We start from the raw sequence: 24,961 nt of genomic DNA on the forward strand, positions 1-24,961 counted from the left end.
CCCAATACACTTAACCTTTCTCAACTTTTTTGTTTTGCTTCTCAATGGCAAAAGCTTATGATATACAGTTACTAATTCTCATTTGACCAATCACAATCCAACTAGACATTAACATCTCTTTTTATGTCATTAATTACAAAGTTAAATATCAAGTTTATAAAGTAGCCTAAAATGCCTGTTTATGACAGTGACCAAAGATTCACAGGATACACAAATATTTAGTTCCACACTTTATTTGAATAAAATTTCCAAACGGCCCCAAAAGATCTTAAGCTTTGGGAGTCTGTTTGTTAATTCGATAACAAAGCCATATTTAATATATGATGTGACCACCGCGAAGAATCGAACTCTAATTTTTTTTTTTTTTTAGCGTTCTAAGTCTTTACACATACTAGCGCCCTCCCGGGGAAGACCTTGGAGGTCAAAGTCAAGTTTTGAACAGCTGTTACACGGTTTAATCGTACCGTGATATTTACAGTTTAAAAATTCGTTAATTAAGCAAGCATACCTAACTAATGGATCGATGTACTCTTATATTTGTAGGTTTACTTTTTCTTTTCTAATTATTTGATACCAGGTGGAGTACTCATCTCCTTAGCGGAAGTTATGCAAATTCGTGATTAAGGAAAGATTATCTGCGGACACGAAAAACTGCTTCCCTTATACGTAATTGTAAAAAGCCCAAAATTTGTATGTACTCCTGCATGGACCTAATGAGTCTCCATACCAATTTTGGTGATATCCATCCACATCTTGTGAAGTAGTGACATGGACATACAACAGACAATACTAGTACATTTATATAGATTCATTTAGTTGTACATTACCTTCGAGTTATTCACTTACAAGAACTACTCTTCTATAGGGGCATCCGGAAATTACTAGTGTGACAATTTTTTCGTATACAACTATAAACACATTCATAAAGTAAATTCTTAAAACTGTTGGCCCAAAAATGAACAACATTCACAAGAGAGTGAATAATAAACATCAGGTGTGAAATTCTTTTATTTGAATATTCTGTTTATCGTTTTCTATTTTTTAACAACATATTTTTAATTTCCAGAGAGTACACTACAACGTTTAAAAGTAATACAGTTCAGGGATTTCTCCACAGTTATACATGTACTATGAACAAAAACATCTTGTATCTTGTATATCCGTATATAATATTAACGATGGAAAACTGACCAATGACAACCACACTCAAACTACTCACTAAAAACTAAAGTGTTTTATAACAAAATAAAAATACAAAAAAATTAAACAAAAATTTATGTTAACACAGAATAATCGTCTGCTTCCAAACCATCTGTATTTATTCACGTACAGTACGAGCACTTGAAACAAAAATTATGAAGGCAAAAGCACTTAACCATTCAATGTTGTTACATAGTTATTCTATGAAAGAACAAAGCCTATCTTAACTTCCGATCAATTTATTTTTACGCTGTATCAATATGCCACAAACGTATTAGACGAATTTGATAACATATATAATGCAAATCTGACATATTACAGAAAAATTTATATTTTAATGTATTCTTGGTCTTAAGCCTATAACTGTAAATTTGTTGGTGTAATAAAAACATTCAATTCGTTCTAATAAAAAGAAAGGAAAACAAACAAAAACATTGCAATACTTACCGCTAATGTTTTGTAACACTAACATCTATATAATTTTCCTTGTATTCGAGTTTCGATAACTTGAATATGATGTATGATAAAAACATCTAAAGTAGTATTAAAACTATATTTTTGATGTGCTATCTGCTTGATAGAACGATGAGAGACTTGACACATTCATGTAAACCTTCATCAGGAATGCAAGCCATAGTAACTCTTAGTTGTAATAAAAACTGTTTACCTAAGCCTAACCAGATTACATCAACGTTTTCACATGGCGAATTCGCTACTGTGTTCAGAAAATGTTAGTTTTTTAAGTTTCGTGCAATGCTACATGAGGGATAATTTACAGTGAAAGATAAGAAGGAAGGCAGCTAGTCACTACCACTCACCGCCAGCTCTTGTACTGACTGTTACATTAAACGGCTAAGTTATTGCAATGTTATGGCTAAAAGGATCAAGCGCCCCTAATCTCTTGGATACGTTAGACCGTTCAGAAAAGGGCAGTTTCTGTGACGGTGGTGGCGGACTGGATTCGATCATGGATCCTATTTGTTAAAAACGGTATTGTGCCAGCTACTCTTAAAAATACCCAAAAATGAATCACGGCCCTCATCACAACAAAACGTCCTTCTGATGATATTTCTCTGCAAATACATCAGATCGGCATACAAAAAGTATAATATAATCCAATTGGCATCTAGTAACCAATAAATTATTAGAATTAGGCGAGTTTATGTTCTAATAACCATGACAACAATTTACACCTGATCACCCTAACCTTAGCGTTGTTTTTTCGGGTATGTTTCTACCTTCATTGTCCTAAAATGTTCATCCCCTAAAACGTTGATGTACCTGAAAATTGCCGAGAGCTACCGACGAATGTACAATAAGTTCCAGTTAATTAATCAAGAAGTCTGGTAATAATAATGCACAGACTGTCTGTTCCTACAAAAAAGACGGTTATTTTTAGACAGTTGACAATTAAGTAGTGGTCCATATTTAAGTCTCTTCCTTATGGATTAAATTCGATTTGCAACATCACAAACTCACTGAATACTTTAGTATTGTGTGTGTTAAGCTTATTTACTAGTCAAACAAAACAAAACTGAAATGTGGAAATTATAAGATAGTGGCCATCTGTGCTGTACCCACCAAACCCAATTTTCAGCATTTTACGTCCACAGACATACCACTGGGAGACGGTAGCAGTAGTAATGATATACATTTGAGGGGCAAATAATGATGTTTAATGGTTTCTGGAGTTCTTTATTACAAAAAGTATGAAATTAAACAAAATAATGTGTAAAGAATACTATAGTTTTTACTGCTATAAAGACAGACTATATTAGGTTGTAATTAATGAGAAAATGGGGTATTCTACGTATATATCGTGCTTTTTTATTTTTAACCAAGAAAATGAAACGAAAAAAACCCTTAAATAACTCCATTTTATGTCAAGTGTGTGTATCTACGCCCAAGTTCTAGACAACTGTTTTAATACTAAAGGTATTTAGTCTAACTGATCACGTGACACTCCTTCCATACTAATAATGATGTATTCGTATACTTAGCTATATCTGCTTCATTAATAAAATAAAATTCCTAAAATCACAAATAGAAAATAAACTCAAACATGCTTTAATATTGATTGTGAAAAAAAACAAAAACAACACACACATGAAACTTGTTATAACTTGTATATAAAAAATATACAAGTCATTAAAGGCAAAAAAAAACATTACTTACACCAAACCTTTAAGAACTGTACCACAAAAGAACGTACATCCTTTCCAATAAGGTATGAAGGTACACAATGAAGAGAATGAATTATATAAATAACATTTACTTCTAAAGAGATTTTAATTTTCTCATGTATCAAAATTATATACAAAATATTGTGGAAATCAAAAGGACAGTAACCTTGAAGAGTCATCCCACTGTAATATGTTATACTAGAATAAATATTCTTTATAGAAATAACTGTTTTTGTCACTCTTATATGCATGTTTTTTTAATGGATTGGGTTTTGATCCAATTTTAAAATACCTTTCACACGATGGAAAGGTATGTAACTGTCATGTTTAAGTATTTGAAACAGACAATAATGATAAAGATATTAGTTGAAATGTTAGAAAGTGACTAAACAGTTGGATGACACCTTAACATGAAGATAAAAAGTTTCACTGTATTTTGTGATTCACAAACACACAAACTCTGTTTATTAATCCAGTTCAAATTGTTAAGTCATGTTCTTACTTAACCTGAGACTGACAATAATTACGATTTATTATGCTAATGGAGAAACAATGCTAATTTAGTATTCACTTCTGCTATTCAACATTAAAATAACAAACAATGAAACAAAAGTAACTTAAATAAACATTTCTCTGTTTCTCATACCAAAAAGAAAATGCAAAAAAAAAGTTATTAAACAATGTTTTAAGTGACTTCAAACACCATCATAGCTAAACTGTCCAACAATTAGAGTCAATTTAAATTTAATTTTGTCATTAACATAAACATTATCCTAAGTTATCATATCTATCATAGAAAAGATGTAAAAAAAACACATCAACACAAAACACATGCAGTATGATGTTAAAGTCTATGTTATCACTTATGTTCACTGTTCATAAATTAAGGTCAAAGATATTTTATTCCCAAAAGTTCATGTTGTTCTTTGTAATAAATTAAAAAAAACTAAAATCATTCTATTAAATTTAATATTAATCATGAAATGTTCAACAGAATAATGCATAATATTCATTTGTATTCTCTTTTTAAAGACTGGATAAAAATTAAGTTGGAGCAAGTTATAAAAAACCAAAAAACAAACTGATCTTACTTGAATCTACAATTACCATTTCATGACTCGTTTTTTGTTTATAGATTTAAAGTGTGTTTAGCTTAGTAACAATATGTACATAAAAACCACTACAAGTAATTCAGTGTATGGTAAAACAGCTCTCCAGGACCACAATTTTAAAAGCACAGAGAAACATTTTTTTTCTTTCTAATCTAGCTAAAAAGAAAATTCTTAAAACTCCAATTTGGGCTTAAGACTTATGCTTTTGACATGCTGTGAAAAATTATGAAAAGAGAGATTATCTTTATTTATGGCTGTTGCAGTGTGAGAATTAGCTACAATATATTTCTTACAGTTTCATAGTATCACACAATTATGATCATAAGTGAAATTTCTTTATTTCACTTTCAATGCATCTTTATAAAATTACTACTACGTAGCATTACAGAGATTCTGAGGAATTTTCTCTAATCATCTATTTTCTACAGAAATTATCCAACAGAAAAGAACAAGTTGCTATTGACGAGTCTTGGAATTTGTTTCATTCCATTCATCCCAATTGTTGAAGCTTATTTCTCATAACTGGTATTTCTAACTGACTTTTCTCATTTAACGTAGTACTTGAACATAGTTGTTAACAGAATATTTTTTATTTATATAACAAACGTCTAGCAACCTTACATTACATATTTATTACAGGAATGTTTAATACATATTTGCTGAGCTGGAAAGTTGATTTTGATGTATAATGCTAAAGTAAAAAACATAATAAGTGTCCAAAACTGTTTCTCTCCTTTACGTGTTAATTTCTACAAATTATAAATATCCTTGTTTTCAATATATAAATGTATACACATATATTTTTATGTAAGATAAATCTACAGAACAGAGGTTTAGCTCAACTTTTATTCCCCCCATTTATATGAAATGAATTTGGTTCCTTAATATTTTGTGGAAAAAACATGTGTCCAATGCGTCAATACAGGGTCACATTGTAAAATGTGTCATCAAACAAAGATTATTTTCTGTCAGGGTAGCTATAGATTATATCTTGTTGAATCTATGATATTAATCCACTATGATTTAATGACACATTTAGAATCTTTTTATTTAAATAAATGTTATTAAATGTCTTCCTCTTACTTACAAACTCACATCATTCTAATGGTAATTTTCCCCCGTATCACGAGAACCCATGTTACAAGTAGTTAATGCTCCAACAAAATGTATACTGTTCCCCTTCCCCTGTTTAGTTAACACTGAATTTTGCTCCTACAACCACTTCCCAATCTGTCACTGAAAGAAACATTTCCTGGGATGCTTTTGTTTTTAAACAGAATTACTATCCTTTTTGTCAATTCCATCATTGTCAAACAGTTTGCTCAAGCCTTTATACAGGTGTATACATAACAGTAACACCAAAATTCACTTCAATTCTTCAGACTGGCTGATGGGATGTCATAAGCATTTGGACCTACAACTGGGAAACTTTACTAGGAACATCTATAAGAGTGGTTAGAGAACCTTTTATTTCACTTCCAGTCTTTTCTTCAGCCTCAGTCTCAACTGTTTTATTTTCATCGCTATCATCTAGAAGATATATGACACTTTCTGAACCATTACGTGAAGATTTCTCTTCAGGTGCACATTCTTTACCCACACTTACGGAGTTTGCTAGGATGGTAACATTGTTTCTGGTGTTCTTATCTTCTTTTCCTGTCACAGAAGGATTTTTTCGAACTAAACCAAGAACGTTAAGCATGTGCAGAGGTTGTTCACTGGAGCTACCTGTTGTAAAACACAGTACAAGTTAAAACTAACAATTAGAGGTTGTTCACTGGAGCTACCTGTTGTAAAACACAGTACAAGTTAAAACTAACAATTACAGGTTGTTCACTGGAGCTACCTGTTGTAAAACACAGTACAAGTTAAAACTAACAATTAGAGGTTGTTCACTGGAGCTACCTGTTGAAAAACTCAGTACAAGTTAAAACTAACAATTAGAGGTTGTTCACTGGAGTTACCTGTTGTAAAACTCAGTACAAGTTAAAACTAACAATTAGAGGTTGTTCACTAGAGCTACCTGTTGGAAAACTCAGTACAAGTTAAAACTAACAATTAGAGGTTGTTCACTGGAGTTACCTGTTGTAAAACTCAGTACAAGTTAAAACTAACAATTAGAGGTTGTTCACTGGAGCTACCTGTTGAAAAGCACAGTACAAGTTAAAACTAACAATTAGAGGTTGTTCACTAGAGCTACCTGTTGAAAAACTCAGTACAAGTTAAAACTAACAATTAGAAGTTGTTCACTAGAGCTACCTGTTGAAAAACACAGTACAAGTTACAACTAACAATTAGAGGTTGTTCACTGGAGTTACCTGTTGGAAAACTCAGTACAAGTTAAAACTAACAATTAGAGGTTGTTCACTGGAGTTACCTGTTGAAAAACACAGTACAAGTTAAAACTAACAATTAGAGGTTGTTCACTGGAGTTACCTGTTGAAAAGCACAGTACAAGTTAAAACTAACAATTAGAGGTTGTTCACTGGAGCTACCTGTTGAAAAACACAGTACAAGTTACAACTAACAATTAGAGGTTGTTCACTAGAGCTACCTGTTGAAAAACTCAGTACAAGTTAAAACTAACAATTAGAGGTTGTTCACTGGAGCTACCTGTTGGAAAACTCAGTACAAGTTACAACTAACAATTAGAGGTTGTTCACTGGAGCTACCTGTTGAAAAACACAGTACAAGTTAAAACTAACAATTAGAGGTTGTTCACTGGAGCTACCTGTTGGAAAACACAGTTACAAGTTAAAACTAACAATTAGAGGTTGTTCACTGGAGCTACCTGTTGAAAAACACAGTACAAGTTAAAACTAACAATTAGAGGTTGTTCACTGGAGCTACCTGTTGAAAAACACAGTACAAGTTAAAACTAACAATTAGAGGTTGTTCACTAGAGCTACCTGTTGAAAAACTCAGTACAAGTTAAAACTAACAATTAGAAGTTGTTCACTGGAGCTACCTGTTGAAAAACACAGTACAAGTTAAAACTAACAAATAGAGGTTGTTCACTAGAGCTACCTGTTGAAAAACTCAGTACAAGTTAAAACTAACAATTAGAGGTTGTTCACTAGAGCTACCTGTTGAAAAACTCAGTACAAGTTACAACTAACAATTAGAGGTTGTTCACTAGAGCTACCTGTTGGAAAACTCAGTACAAGTTAAAACTAACAATTAGAGGTTGTTCACTGGAGCTACCTGTTGAAAAACACAGTACAAGTTAAAACTAACAAATAGAGGTTGTTCACTAGAGCTACCTGTTGAAAAACACAGTACAAGTTAAAACTAACAAATAGAGGTTGTTCACTAGAGCTACCTGTTGAAAAACTCAGTACAAGTTAAAACTAACAATTAGAGGTTGTTCACTAGAGCTACCTGTTGAAAAACTCAGTACAAGTTACAACTAACAATTAGAGGTTGTTCACTAGAGCTACCTGTTGGAAAACTCAGTACAAGTTAAAACTAACAATTAGAGGTTGTTCACTGGAGTTACCTGTTGTAAAACTCAGTACAAGTTAAAACTAACAATTAGAGGTTGTTCACTAGAGCTACCTGTTGAAAAACACAGTACAAGTTACAACTAACAATTAGAGGTTGTTCACTGGAGCTACCTGTTGGAAAACTCAGTACAAGTTAAAACTAACAATTAGAAGTTGTTCACTAGAGCTACCTGTTGAAAAGCACAGTACAAGTTACAACTAACAATTAGAGGTTGTTCACTGGAGCTACCTGTTGAAAAACACAGTACAAGTTAAAACTAACAATTAGAGGTTGTTCACTGGAGCTACCTGTTGGAAAACTCAGTACAAGTTAAAACTAACAATTAGAAGTTGTTCACTAGAGCTACCTGTTAAAAAGCACAGTACAAGTTACAACTAACAATTAGAGGTTGTTCACTAGAGCTACCTGTTGGAAAACTCAGTACAAGTTAAAACTAACAATTAGAGGTTGTTCACTGGAGTTACCTGTTGTAAAACTCAGTACAAGTTAAAACTAACAATTAGAGGTTGTTCACTGGAGCTACCTGTTGAAAAGCACAGTACAAGTTAAAACTAACAATTAGAGGTTGTTCACTAGAGCTACCTGTTGAAAAACTCAGTACAAGTTAAAACTAACAATTAGAAGTTGTTCACTAGAGCTACCTGTTGAAAAACACAGTACAAGTTACAACTAACAATTAGAGGTTGTTCACTGGAGCTACCTGTTGAAAAACACAGTACAAGTTACAACTAACAATTAGAGGTTGTTCACTGGAGCTACCTGTTGAAAAACTCAGTACAAGTTAAAACTAACAATTAGAGGTTGTTCACTGGAGCTACCTGTTGAAAAACTCAGTACAAGTTACAACTAACAATTAGAGGTTGTTCACTAGAGCTACCTGTTGAAAAGCACAGTACAAGTTACAACTAACAATTAGAGGTTGTTCACTGGAGCTACCTGTTGAAAAACACAGTACAAGTTAAAACTAACAATTAGAGGTTGTTCACTGGAGCTACCTGTTGAAAAACACAGTACAAGTTAAAACTAACAATTAGAGGTTGTTCACTGGAGTTACCTGTTGGAAAACTCAGTACAAGTTAAAACTAACAATTAGAGGTTGTTCACTGGAGTTACCTGTTGAAAAACTCAGTACAAGTTAAAACTAACAATTAGAGGTTGTTCACTGGAGCTACCTGTTGAAAAACACAGTACAAGTTAAAACTAACAATTAGAGGTTGTTCACTGGAGTTACCTGTTGTAAAACTCAGTACAAGTTAAAACTAACAATTAGAGGTTGTTCACTAGAGCTACCTGTTGAAAAACACAGTACAAGTTAAAACTAACAATTAGAGGTTGTTCACTGGAGTTACCTGTTGGAAAACTCAGTACAAGTTAAAACTAACAATTAGAGGTTGTTCACTGGAGTTACCTGTTGAAAAACTCAGTACAAGTTACAACTAACAATTAGAGGTTGTTCACTAGAGCTACCTGTTGAAAAACTCAGTACAAGTTAAAACTAACAATTAGAGGTTGTTCACTGGAGCTACCTGTTGAAAAACACAGTACAAGTTAAAACTAACAATTAGAGGTTGTTCACTGGAGCTACCTGTTGAAAAACACAGTACAAGTTACAACTAACAATTAGAGGTTGTTCACTGGAGCTACCTGTTGAAAAACACAGTACAAGTTACAACTAACAATTAGAGGTTGTTCACTAGAGCTACCTGTTGAAAAACACAGTACAAGTTAAAACTAACAATTAGAGGTTGTTCACTGGAGCAACCTGTTGTAAAACACAGTACAAGTTAAAACTAACAATTAGAGGTTGTTCACTAGAGCTACCTGTTGGAAAACTCAGTACAAGTTAAAACTAACAATTAGAGGTTGTTCACTGGAGTTACCTGTTGTAAAACTCAGTACAAGTTAAAACTAACAATTAGAGGTTGTTCACTAGAGCTACCTGTTGAAAAACACAGTACAAGTTAAAACTAACAATTAGAGGTTGTTCACTAGAGCTACCTGTTGGAAAACTCAGTACAAGTTAAAACTAACAATTAGAGGTTGTTCACTGGAGTTACCTGTTGTAAAACTCAGTACAAGTTAAAACTAACAATTAGAGGTTGTTCACTAGAGCTACCTGTTGAAAAACACAGTACAAGTTAAAACTAACAATTAGAGGTTGTTCACTGGAGCTACCTGTTGTAAAACACAGTACAAGTTAAAACTAACAATTAGAGGTTGTTCACTGGAGCTACCTGTTGAAAAACTCAGTACAAGTTAAAACTAACAATTAGAGGTTGTTCACTGGAGCTACCTGTTGAAAAACACAGTACAAGTTAAAACTAACAATTAGAGGTTGTTCACTAGAGCTACCTGTTGAAAAACACAGTACAAGTTAAAACTAACAATTAGAGGTTGTTCACTAGAGCTACCTGTTGGAAAACTCAGTACAAGTTAAAACTAACAATTAGAGGTTGTTCACTGGAGCTACCTGTTGAAAAACTCAGTACAAGTTAAAACTAACAATTAGAGGTTGTTCACTGGAGCTACCTGTTGAAAAACTCAGTACAAGTTACAACTAACAATTAGAGGTTGTTCACTGGAGCTACCTGTTGAAAAACACAGTACAAGTTAAAACTAACAATTAGAGGTTGTTCACTAGAGCTACCTGTTGAAAAACACAGTACAAGTTACAACTAACAATTAGAGGTTGTTCACTGGAGCTACCTGTTGTAAAACACAGTACAAGTTACAACTAACAATTAGAGGTTGTTCACTGGAGCTACCTGTTGAAAAACACAGTACAAGTTACAACTAACAATTAGAGGTTGTTCACTGGAGCTACCTGTTGTAAAACACAGTACAAGTTACAACTAACAATTAGAGGTTGTTCACTGGAGCTACCTGTTGAAAAACACAGTACAAGTTAAAACTAACAATTAGAGGTTGTTCACTGGAGCTACCTGTTGAAAAGCACAGTACAAGTTACAACTAACAATTAGAGGTTGTTCACTGGAGCTACCTGTTGAAAAGCACAGTACAAGTTAAAACTAACAATTAGAGGTTGTTCACTGGAGCTACCTGTTGAAAAACACAGTACAAGTTAAAACTAACAATTAGAGGTTGTTCACTGGAGCTACCTGTTGAAAAGCACAGTACAAGTTACAACTAACAATTAGAGGTTGTTCACTGGAGCTACCTGTTGTAAAACACAGTACAAGTTACAACTAACAATTAGAGGTTGTTCACTGGAGCTACCTGTTGTAAAACACAGTACAAGTTACAACTAACAATTAGAGGTTGTTCACTGGAGCTACCTGTTGAAAAACACAGTACAAGTTAAAACTAACAATTAGAGGTTGTTCACTGGAGCTACCTGTTGAAAAACTCAGTACAAGTTAAAACTAACAATTAGAGGTTGTTCACTAGAGCTACCTGTTGTAAAACACAGTACAAGTTACAACTAACAATTAGAGGTTGTTCACTGGAGCTACCTGTTGAAAAACACAGTACAAGTTAAAACTAACAATTAGAGGTTGTTCACTGGAGCTACCTGTTGAAAAACACAGTACAAGTTAAAACTAACAATTAGAGGTTGTTCACTGGAGCTACCTGTTGAAAAACACAGTACAAGTTAAAACTAACAATTAGAGGTTGTTCACTGGAGATACCTGTTGAAAAACTTAGTATTTTGGTTTTAGTTAATAAAGACACTAACTTTGTATTCTCAAGATGGCTGGTAGAGTATTAAAAGTTTAATTAAAATAATTTCAGAACAATGTTTTGACCTACGAAGGTTGAAATATTGTTCTGTACTTTATTTCAATTAAACTTTTAATACCCATACCAGCCATCTTGAGAATACATTTTTATTTCAGGTGGGTTTCTCATCTTAATAACAACTAAATCTGTATGATTAGTCAGAATGACTGGTTTTAGGTAATAAAGACAAACTATGATTAGTCATGAGTACTGGTCTTTAATAATAATGACATACATTTCTTCAGACTAGTCATCCTGACTGGTCTTGGATAATAAAGATGTAACATGTGTAAGTTTAGTTAGGATCAGCGGGCATTTTAAGGTATATAAAACAAAGATTTTTTTCATATTTCATCATTGAGATGAAACTTAAAACTTGTAAATTTTGTTATGAGATTCCAAACTGAGACAACAACAATAAAAAGAATTACAGTTAGAACTTGTCCTATCTATGACACAAATGAATCTATTAAATCATGGAAAATTTCAGAGTCCATTTCTTTTTTTTTAAATGCTCATGTACAAAAATACAAATTATGCTCAAAGGCTTAATATTTGAGAGTCTTAAAAATTACACACATTACGTTTCTAAAGTGATGTTCCTGAAATAACTTTTTATCACTTTAAAGAAAACAGAAGTGAACATAAGAAGAACACTGATGTACCAAACTTTATCTGACATGCACAGGACTAATAATTTAAGTAAGCATTTAAACTGTACTCATGTATGATTCTCTAACCTGGTGAGCAAACTTTGAAGGGATGAATACAAATCACCAATTGATGGTAATTTTCTGATCTGCTAACAGACATTTTTACACATTTCTAGGTTTAGTAAAACAATTAATTTAACAAAAATAAAAAAGAATAAATACACCCTTGGTTACTTACCAGCAAAAGTAAATGTCTTCACTTAACACAAAATACAAGGTACATCAAACTTGTACACAACACAAGGAAATTTGATTTCACAAATATATTAGAATTTTTATTATTAAATACAAAAAATTTAAAATATGGTGTATTTAAGTAATATCAATCAGGTTGCTTCAAAACTAATTAACTAGTTTCTAGTACCAAGATCCAGTTTCTTTTGAAGATGTTTACTGGAAACTAACCTGTTTTATTAGTAATGGGTGTAGTTGTCTTCGGTAGAGATGCAGGATCTTTCAGCTCTTCAAAAACTTCAACTTCCGATGGTGTACTTCTCAAAGTTTGAACTCTTGCAAAGCTCTCATTAATTGATTCTTCTTCATCTGCATCTAGAACCACCAAGGGTGGGAAGAAAGCTGATTGGGGCTGAAGTCGAATAGTTTCTGGTTCCTGCTTAATGGTTGCCATAAAAGCTTTGGCTCGGCTGGGATAGCAGGAGCGTTTACCACAAACCACTAAATGGAGGACTAGGAACAGAATGCCAAATTTATAAATATGATAAATTTTGAACTAAATAAATCTATAGGATATCTATTATACAAAATAACTGTTTAGAACCTGTAAACAGAAATACTATTTATGTTACATGTAAGCACCTGGAATTATATTTCACTGTTTAGAAACACTCTGGAGACAAGGTTCCTGTTATATAATATAACCTGCTTTTTTAAAACCTATTAATATTAACAATAACATTTATATCACAAATTAATATACACACAAATATTTCATACCATTTGGACATTTCAAAAACTTGTTAAAAAGCTTACACTTAACAAATAAAGACATTAACTCATTCTGTCCTCCCCATGAAGTTTCTACAGCAAAATTATTTTATATGAAACCATGCTTTAAAAGTAATAAAGACACAAACATTTAAGTTAGAGACCCAATTAACCTAAAAATCAACAGCATATACATACTTTTAAAGGTTCAGCTGTTCAAAGTAATTCAAATATTCTAATAGCACTAAGTAATCTGGAACTATATCAACAACTAGTCACAAACAATTTTATTACAATATACATGTCAAAATATGTCCTTATCTATTATGTTACGTACCAAGATCATTCCCATTGATGGAGTTGTACCCACAAATGCAGAACATTGCCCTCTGACAGAAAACTGGCTTTATATAATTTAAGGAAGATTTTTTCTTGTTTGATACAGAGAGGTGAATACTCATGTGTTCTACAAAGGCCTTACCACAATGTGTGCCATAACCACATTGAATACAGCTCATAAATTTCCTACAAATAAAAAATTATTGTGTAAAAACACTTATAAAAATCTAAAATAAATATTCAGGTATTAGTTTGTCCTGCACACTAGTGACAACTGATAAAATCTTTATCTGTTAGAATAATAACATTTAATAAATGTCTTCCACATTTCAATTCCACAGTACAACGAAATTAAATGGTTCTACAATATTACTAAACACATGGTTGATAACTTCTTCAACCTTGTATCATTTTATACCCAAATAATTAATAAGAAAAAGTAAATATAAATGAACAAAGTAGCTATTAATCTATGTTCTTTTCTTGTTAATAAGATAACGAAACATATTACTGTTCTATATCTGTAAGTATATGTATATAATAATAGTTGTCTGACATCCTGACTTTGTATATAACACACTGATCCCACTTTAAGATATCTAGTTTTGTATAATGTCAGTTCATATCTAATTGTAATCAAATTTTTCAGACTTCCTGCTCTTGTAAGAAATGTTATAATCACATTTTAGCATCTCTCTTGATGTATAGTATCAACTCAAACATGTTTACAAACACAATTTGAGAAAGAGAAAGCAGAATGTGAAACGTTTGAAGCTGAATATTATATATTTGTTGTTTTTCATATCTATTCATTTGTTATTATAAAAAGTAACTGAAGTGTAAACATCAGACAATTACTAGGCTAGATCAGGTAAAATAATGAGAAAAAATCTTTGTGGGTATGCTTGTGAACAACTTGTGTGTAATTCAATGGTAACATGAGATGCATATCCACTAAATGAATTATGAGGGATTATTAGTTAGACACAGTTCAAATGGTAATAAAATAATAAAGTATAAACAGGTGTATAATCTTCCAAATTTTAGTATGGAAACTCTGATGGTTACTTCCAGGTTACAAACTTAGTCACACTGACCAAGCCAATAGCAAGAGGGTTTATCAGTGTATTACTTTATCTTATTCTTACATCATACTTAAAGGACATTTGAAGAAAAACACAAATTCACTTGCCATTGTAAACATATATTGCATCATTTATTGAACCTTTCCCTTCTGCAAAGCTAACAACCCACAAAAAGGTAGCGGGATGGTTTTGGGTTCTCTGAAAAGAAGTGAGATGGCAAACCACCCCATTTCAAGCACTGTATGCTTTAGATATACATGTGTACATAAAATTAAACTTGGATATTCTGTTATTACAAGTTAATTTTCAAAAACATAAAATATTTATTACATTCAGCCTATTTGATTCTTTCTATCAATCTTCTAACAATCAAGAAAACTTTAAAAATGTTACCTCCAATGTTGACTGAGAGTGGTTATTCACAACTTAACTCACTGAGTTAAACTTCAGTTCTTGTTACACCTAATCTTTTTTCCCTCTATTCTTGCTTGATCGTATTTAGTTTAACTTATAACTAGAAATTAGTTTGAGAAGCAACTGACCCAAAAAATTACAAAACACAGTGTTATGTAAACACAATTATCATCAGACATCAGTTTGATTAGTTTTTACTACGTAGAACTTTTCTTGTCAATACCTTAAGCAACCATTAACACAAGGATTGCCTTTAAAAAAAATCTGTTAAAATAAAACATAAAAAAAAAATTGTTTTTTGATTTTTTTTTGTAAGTTTCTAAAACTGAAATAAAAATTTTGAATGCTTACCCCTTTTTATAATATAGATATATTTCATTATTTTTATACAGGAAACACTTCCATAAAAAACAATGCTTTCTAGTTTCATTGTAATGCCAGAGCATTTTGGCATTAACAGTTGTTATTAATGTACATCAATATGAAACTTTGGTATGTACAGGATTTCAAATTAAACATGGCTTAATAACTGCATTTTTATAAGTTATTTGTTAAGGGTAGTATAATTCTCTGAATTACCTACATTCCATTTTGTAATCCACTGCAAGAAATAGCATTCAAATACTTAATTACCAACAACCATATTAAGAACTGGTGTTAATTCAAATTATCATCTTTTACTAGGAAGTAATAAACCCTTGAAGACAAAGTAAAAAAAATACTACTGAGCAAACTGATAAATAAAATATATGAAAATCCAACAACTCATACCTAAAATGTTCCTTGTCAATATCATTCTTGCATTCTATACAACGTAGGTGTGATGTGTCAGCGGTGATATTGAGGTCAAGACACTTTTCTTCTGAAGCACTGATGACAAGAGGTTGAGAAATACTACCCAGTTCTTTCCTTACAGGTGATATTCTACCTTTAGCCATCTTAACAGGTTTTATGTGTGGATCTCGTATCACTACATCTTTTTCGTTTCTCTGAGCTTTCATTCGGATCACACCTATACCACATCAAGTCATTCACTCATCACAAAAATTTAAATTGCTGCAGTAAAAACTTAAGCCTACCAACCTGAATCTTTTTTTATAAAAAACACATACTTAAATCATTACAAAGTAGGTATGCATTGATTTCTAAGGAATACCTAAAAACTGTTTGGCCATCAATATTAGTGGCATATCTACATTGTAGAATGATACAAAAATGGAAGAATATACATAAATTAATGCAGAAACTGTTTAATTTTGATGAAATATGTTGTATATTACCAAAGCTAGTTAATAGAATGCAGTTGGATCTTAAAACACAAGACTTCTATATTACTGATGGTTAACACAGAGGTTTATGTCAAGTATAGCTCTATCTCCTATTTTGCTTATTCTATTGATAAAAACCACACATTTATCAATTTTCACTTTTATAAGAAAAATGTATTTATGAAATAACTTTTGATATTCTTGGTTATTAAACTTTATCATGCTCATAGGCTTTTGAAGTGGGAAATTAGCTTCTTACAACTCTAACATGTTACACCTAAAAACGTGGCTTTTTCTGTCCTCACACCAAATCAAAATCAAACATGTCTGCACCCCTGTTAAAACACTGTAAAAAAAAATAGTAAGTACCAAATTACTGTCTATTTTTGAAACTAAATCATTTGTGTTGTGTTCATCCATATGTTAATATCAACATTCAAACTTGCTCTACAAATTCACTAGTTCACAGCTAGCATCAAACCTATACTTCACACAGTATTTTCCAGCTAGATCAACTACAGAATTATATAATAGAGCAAACAAATAAATACTTGTCACGAACACACACCTTGTCGAACAAGAAACACCTACAGAATTGCCATGTAAGTTATAATTCTTGTTTCAAAATGTATTAACAATACTTTAGTGATCAGTTATGAAGCACCAAAACTACTTCCTGAATGACAGGACAGCCACATGTACAAGAGAATAATTGAATTCCATATTTGATGTCTTTATTTCAATGACTTTTACCATCAGTTCTCTGAGGTGAATAAGGCAGAGCTGAGACATCACTGCCTCATCATAACTTCAGCTACTTATTGCAGCTCTACAACACTGAATGTTATGGTACATGAAAGTGTTTTCTCAGGACGTCCGCTCCTGTGTGATTTCTATAGTAATTCAGTTATTCCTAAAACTGAATGGCAAAGGTACCACTAAAAATCTTAACCACATTCTGGAATGCCACAAAAATTATAAGTTTCAGAAACATCAAGGTAACTATACAGAATTCTAAGTATCTTGAGATTCTGCAATCAGAATGTGTCGAAAGTATCCACTGTGACAACACTAGTTCAAACAAACCTTCCACTTCCGCCATGCTAACGTGATCTGTGGTTCGGTGCATCTTAACGTTATTAGAATTGGTGAAAACTAAGCAGCACGCTGGGCACTTGCGAGACTGAGACTTCAACTGGTGTTTCTGAAGATGGAGGAAAAAGTTCTGGGTCATTCCAATCTTCTGGACAGGAGATATACGAGCAGTGAACACTTCCAAGCAGTAATGGCACTGGAACTTGTCAGAACCATTATGAACCTGGTGAACACAGAAACAGAAATGAAATAAATAAGAAGTTAGATCCTAAGTGCACCACAACTGGTTTTTATCAAATAAATTAACATAATAGTTAATTATGTTAACATGTTAATTATAAATTAACATAAATGCAATTTATTCATTAAAAGATACTAGTATCACAAACTTTAGCTTTTGGTGAACAATTAACAGAAAGCAATTACTAGTTAGCAAAACTTACTTATAGTAATGTTCATTAATTGGACCATTACTTAAATAACTATCTTTGTATCGTACAGCAAATAATAAGCTATTTCACTCTTTTTTCATTGACAGTAATTGGAATCAACTCATGATGTAATGCCATCTATTCATTAACTACTGCAATCATAAACATTAAGGTATTAAAACTTTAATTAAAATAAAAGTACAGAACAATATTTCACCCTCCTTTTGTTAACATGAAGATGACCTCAGAAGGTATTGTATTTTAATACCCATATTAATCACCATTATAATACACTTTTTACTTCAAGTAATTTTCTCATCATGGATATTAGGCATCACCTGCAGCAAATGCTGATAAAAGTTTTAGTGCAATATTACCATTTTCAATTTAAACTACAATAATAATAATATAAATCAAAAACTTAAATTATACAGTTTCTTTTATTGAAAATGGGTGTGTGGAAATTTATTTAAATGCAACTTCTGGAAAAATTATTTTATTCAAATAAAAGATAAAAATTGATTAAAACATACATCTAACATGACATATATGTCATAAAGACTTTTTATGGAACAATCTAGAAAATAGATCCAAACAAAGTCCAGGCAATTCAGGACACATTAGAAACTGAATCTTTGCATTTTTCCCTCTTTACTGCACAATTTTTATTTTTATTTTTTTAAATCATTATTTTTACTGTTTGGATCAGTTTTGGATTTTGTTGGCAAATGTTGAACATCTTCAGGTTTTGGCAATTTACTTGTGACAGAGGTGGTAAAATCTCCTTCACTGTCATTAGGAAATTGTTCAGTGTTGTTTTGATCCCTAAAGTCATATGTAATATATGAATACAAACTGTTTTAACCCACCCACCAGTTTTCCCCAAGCAAGGATAATATGATAACACCTATCTTCCCTATTGCTTCCATTAGAATATGAAAAACAACACAGGGTGCTACCATCAACGCAGGTACGTTCCAAACAGAAATCACAAATACAATGTAGTTGGGGATGCATGTGCACATCTTCAGGAGTAAACAGGTTGAATCATTTACCTAAACATTTTAATGTATACAACATGTGCTCCACTAGAGAACTTGGAAAATTACGTAGATAATCCCTTGTTTATCTAATACAATAAAGAATTCTTAGCTTTAAAAAACTTTCAATAAACTACATGAATCCCTTGTTGTTACTAGCTATCTGCATTTAGAATAGTACAATAAACTATAGAAATCCCCTGTCATTACTAGCTACCTGCATTTAAAATAGTGCAATAAACTACAGGAATCCCCTGTCGTTACTAGCTACCTGCATTTAAAATAGTGCAATAAACTACAGGAATCCCCTGTTGTTAACTAGCTACCTGCATTTAAAATAGTGCAATAAACTACAGGAATCCTTGTCGCTGTTTAGAATAGTGCAATAAACTACAGGAATCTTACTAGCTACCTGCATTTAAAATAGTGCAATAAACTACAGGAATCCCCTGTCGTTTTCTAGCTACCTGCATTTAAAATAGTGCAATAAACTACAGGAATCCCTTGTCGTTACTAGCTACCTGCATTTAGAATAGTGCAATAAACTACAGGAATCCCTTGTCGTTACTAGCTACCTGCATTTAGAATAGTGCAATAAACTACAGGAATCCCTTGTCGTTACTAGCTACCTGCATTTAGAATAGTGCAATAAACTACAGGAATCCCTTGTCGTTACTAGCTACCTGCATTTAGAATAGTGCAATAAACTACAGGAATCCCTTGTCGTTACTAGCTACCTGCATTTAGAATAGTGCAATAAACTACAGGAATCCCTTGTCGTTACTAGCTACCTGCATTTAGAATAGTGCAATAAACTACAGGAATCCCTTGTCGCTTGTCGTTACTAGCTACCTGCATTTAGAATAGTGCAATAAACTACAGGAATCCTTGTCGTTACTAGCTACCTGCATTTAGAATAGTGCAATAAACTACAGGAATCCCTTGTCGTTACTAGCTACCTGCATTTAGAATAAGCACCAATGGATAATGAAAATAAATTTACACAAAAATACATACCTGTTGGAAATGTTCTATCACTTGCTGATGCACTGAAGCCCTGAAGTTACACACCTTACAGACATATGGCATTTCACACTCCACATGCACAGATTTCATGTGAGCACAAAGAGTAAATCTGGACGAAAAAGCCTGATTACAAATTTGGCAAGTTGAAGCATCCATCTTCATATGTACCTGTAAACCATATAGAAGGTGATATTCACAACTTAACATTTGTGTGCTGTAATTTTTTTAAAAGAAACTAATAGCATTCACTATAGTCAAAAAGCTTTTCAACAAATTTCTTTATAAAAACAAACATATTATTAAAGAAATGAGATTTTTCTACATGTAGCTGGAACTCCAAAGATTACAGTTTATTTTATTTGTAACATGGACATTAAAAGTATACTGGAGTAAAAATAGATCTATCCACATGCTTACACAGTCTCTAAAATCAAATAAAATTACAGTACAATACAATAGATATTACTTATCATGTTTAAACAGTATTTGTAATTCTAGATATCTAATAATTAATAACAATTATTTTGTTAATAACAAAGTAGATTAGTAAATTATAATTACTATCAATTTGATAATAATTTTCTTGTGAATCAGGTTTCCAAGGATTAGTAACAGAACATTAGTTTAGTTATCTTATTCTGACACTTATTATTTAGCATTATTTTATTTAAAATAAATTTATTAATGACAGTTAAGCAAGTTTAAGAACAAAGAGATGTCAGATATTACCAAACTGTTATTTTCAAAACAGACATCTTCAAGCTAGAGAGTCAGTATTTTACCGTTTCAATGTGACACTGCATGCTGAATGGGGTCTCAAAGTCTCTGAAACAGAACTTGCACTGTGTGAGATCACTCAAGTCTGGGTTTTTCTGTCGTTTGTTCTCAATGTGACAGTTTATGTGCTTCATGACTCTTATGTTGTTGTCTAATATCTTCTTGCAAAAATGACACTAAATAAAAACAGTATCTCTTAATAGATTTCAAATTGTAACCTATATAATTCAACAACAGTTACAAGTAAAGATTTCTTTAAAGGCACTTTGTAATGGGGGGCTATAACCCACAGCTAAATTTTGAAAAAGTTCCATATTATAAAAATTTTTAAATAGCAATTACATAATTAGCATACGTCATCATACCAATCAGAATACATATTTTCCATAATTTCCATTCTTTTAACACAATATTTTTCTTTGTTAATTATTGAGGGAACATTATTAAATTTCTGGTGTGTGAGAAAGTATGATTTATGAATTGCAGAAATGTACTTAAGACATGAGATAAATCATCCATAATAAAATTGATTTTTAATACATTTATATTCCATTCATTTATCTTAATACTAGTTTTTAGTTGATAATACTTTCATCACTTCTATTTACACCTACACTACACTATTGAACATCTTAATTGTGTATACCACTTCACAGATAACTTTATAAATACTTTATCTATTGGTCTATATGCAACAACCTTATAATTATAGTCAGTGAACTATTAGTCTATAAATAACAACCTTACAATTATAGTTGCTGAACCTATATGTTTATAAATGACAACCTTATAATTATGGTTTCTGAACCAATTAGTTTAAAAATATTAACCTTATAATTATAGTTGCTATATCCTATAGGTCTGTAAGAGACAACCTTACAATTACATCTGCTGTATCTATTGGTTTATAAGTGACAACTTTAAAATTATAGTTGCTGTAGCTACAGGTCTGCAGGTGACACCATTGTAATTATAGTTCCTGTTATCACAGCTGCTTTATGTTTCAGTTTATAGCTGATAATCTCATAACAAGCCATGGTTACTTGTCTCACTGTTCCTGCATGTAGTGCACTGGTAATATGAAAACAAACCACTATCACTACCCCAAGAACTAAAATTATTTTTCAATGTTTTCTTGAATCAACTAGTTCTAATAAATAAGCTGTTGTAAACAAGAAAGGTGCATTGTTTGCTGTTATATTGTAGTAGTTTAAATGTAGTTATTACAGTTCTCTCCAAGTGCCATTAGCTTTATTTTAATAGCAACGTATGAAATGCACTATCAAAAATTAACGAATTAAGTGATAAATAAAAACAACAAGAGCCCAAAGGTTAACAGTAGAACACGACCTGCACTAACCTTAAACTGGAAACTTTCTTTTGATTCTTTTCCTATTTCTTCACTATCTCCTTCTTTTTTTGCATAGTAATACTCAGAGAGTATGACATACACACCTTCATCTGAAATAAAACACATAATTGTAGAAATATCTGACTTTTCTATGTTTATACTTTGCCACATTTGACTTTGTACATTGTGTAAATTAATACTTCCTTGTGATAAAATAGTAACAAATTTCAAATTTAACATCCTTTATTTAAAACAATTCTTTATATATACTGCAGTGCTTAAAAAAAATTATAAAAAGCTTTAGCTTAAAACCAACTACTATGATAAACTTACAAAAGAGCAAAGGTAGCACCTTTTGAATCCATAACAAGTTTCAGCCTAAACTGAATATTATAAAAATTAAATATTTACAATCCATACATTATTCAATGTCAACTAGACGTAATCAAACAAAATGACAGATGGTTGATTTTTATCTTAAAAGTGTATAAGGTTATGGTTTCAAAAAATATTTAACAAAAGATGTAAGAAAATATAACTTGACAATATTACCTAACAACAGAACCTCTTTCACTTTATTATAAACTGTATACCTTTAGAAGTTTTACCTCCCTTTTTATGGGTAAATTTAAAAAAAGCTTGATCTTTTGAAAATTGTCTTGATACTGGAATTTCATAACTTTTTTCTGCATTTCTTTACACTGATCAAAGTGTAATGCAAAAATCCTAATTACTGCATATTTAACTCCAATGATTTTGCAAAATTTTTTAAGCCACTCAACATCTCTCACAATGATTAACCTATCAGTATTTATATGACCCTAAGTGTGTAGTAAAGAACAATATAACAGGTCAAGCACACTGTATCTTCTGCATTCATTGCTGAAGAAGCCTTCTATTTAATACCATGGCTCATTGAGACGACATCTTAGCTATCACGACAAACAAACTTTTTATATGAAAAAAAAAGAAGATAATTTATTATGAAAGAGGTATAATAATAAACAATGTAAAAAACGTTCATTTGAAATAATCTAACTGCACTACACTGAAAAAAATACTTTTTGTAATGTTTTATTTGTTGTACGAGAGAAAATTAAATTACTGTTTTTTGCACTCTTAATAAACTTACGTTCGTGTATAAGTAATTCATTGTTTTAGATATAAAGTATAATAGTTGGTACTAAGGAATTAATATTATAATGCAATGAAGTAATAATTACAATATGGCAGTTTGCTTTGCATCAGTAGATTCCTTAAGTACTGATAATGAAAGAAAAACCTTTTCTGAACTAGCAGACAATTATCTGTAGCTTTCTCAGCACTACCATTACTACAAAGCTAGACTTTTCTATTACTGACTAGTCAATACATATGTTGGTTATCAGAAAAAACCACAGTAACACTAGTAGAAGTTTTGAAACTCAGGGAAACAAGAATACTTTAAATACTAAAATAAAAGAAAATTAGTTAAGTGTTTTAAATGAATTTGTCTTAAGTTACTTATGCATGTCTCCAATTTATTAATAGGTAAATAAAATAATGAACGATCATTTATCATCTCACTGTCTTCATTGAACATTATGTTTTATTTTATTCATAACTTAAGAATCCCCCCCAAATACAATAGAATCTAAGACTTTTTTGTCAATCTCTGATCCTAAATGTTTTGTTTGCAGACCACATGAATTAATTGTTTTTTTATTTTCATCTTGGAAGGCCACATTTTCTTTAGGTATCTTATCTTCATTTTTTCCCACCGCCCCTTGATAACGTAAGAAATCAATCAAACTACTCACTATAATATCATCATTGCTCATAATATCATCATTGCTCATAATATCATCATTGCTCAGACAAATCAATTTTTGTAGCCTTCATCATCACATCCTCTTTTTCAGGATTTATTACTAGTCCTCTCTTATGTTTAATTATATAGTACATATAACTGATAGAGAATTAATGTTTTCATCAATCAAATGGCATATTGTACAACACTGCATTTCAAAGAGGTAACAATCAATTACACCCAGAAAACAATGTGTCAGTAAAGAACTTAAAAACTAGCACACATAAATTTGTATTAGCTTTTGTAGCAAAATCAGAAAGCCAAAAAAATTTGGGACTTAAGGGAAATTGTCTACTTTTTGTATGTTATTAGTGTATTTGGTGCATTATGTAATTCAATAAAGCTATAACTACATAACTAAATATACCGTATTTTCCGGTTAATAAGCCGAATCGCAGAATAAGCCGAGGCCAATTTTCAGCTCTGAAAATGAGGGTTTTTGCTTATTACCACCCAATAAGCCGAGGCCATTTTTAAGAAGTGACAAGTTTCTTCAAAATGATTTCTTAGTCTCATTTCAGCATCAGCATGCATGTTGTGTGTGATCATTGGTGTTCTGTAGTAAAGCAGAACGTGTCGTATTGAGACAGAGATGGAATCAATATGTCATTCGTTATTGGCTCAACTCACTGTAATTAGGTAACTAATGAAATTCCAGAATTTTTACTCAGTAATTAAAATCACTAACCCAGGGTATAGATACCAGGGGTATATAGTGGGAGTTTATCATTGTACCGTCAAAAGCCAAAGATGTCTACACCTGCAAAAAAAAGAATGCGTTATGATGCTGCTTTTAAACTGAAAGTAGTAGAGCTAGCCTTAAAAACCTCAAATATGAATGCCGCTCGCCATTACTGTGTGAATGAAAAACAGGTCCGTGAATGG

At 31.7% G+C, this 24,961-nt stretch overlaps 1 protein-coding gene across 12 annotated transcripts in view; it reads right to left on the reverse strand.

Annotated features, from left to right (window-relative positions):
* Positions 1–990: 990 nt before the first annotated feature.
* The window catches only part of LOC143240824 (uncharacterized), a 61,518-nt gene continuing 37,547 nt past the window's right edge, over positions 991–24,961 (reverse strand). For 6 of the 12 annotated variants that reach the window (XR_013021984.1, XR_013021982.1, XR_013021983.1 and 3 more), the window contains one exon: positions 22,237–22,337. Coding sequence is in view for 5 of the 12 variants with exons in the window: in XM_076483970.1 (XP_076340085.1) it covers positions 5,910–6,223; positions 12,862–13,143; positions 13,739–13,926; positions 16,011–16,251; positions 17,594–17,825; positions 20,091–20,267; positions 20,882–21,052; positions 22,237–22,337 (1,706 nt within the window). In the remaining 7 variants the exon portion in view is untranslated. Of the gene's footprint in view, positions 6,224–12,861; positions 13,144–13,738; positions 13,927–16,010; positions 16,252–17,593; positions 17,826–20,090; positions 20,268–20,881; positions 21,053–22,236; positions 22,338–24,961 lie in introns of those variants that run through there. The other 6 variants (XM_076483970.1, XM_076483974.1, XM_076483972.1 and 3 more) reach the window with 2 other exon arrangements.

The sequence above is a fragment of the Tachypleus tridentatus genome, chromosome 13, assembly GCF_004210375.1.
Source record: "Tachypleus tridentatus isolate NWPU-2018 chromosome 13, ASM421037v1, whole genome shotgun sequence".
Lineage (NCBI taxonomy): Eukaryota > Metazoa > Arthropoda > Merostomata > Xiphosura > Limulidae > Tachypleus > Tachypleus tridentatus.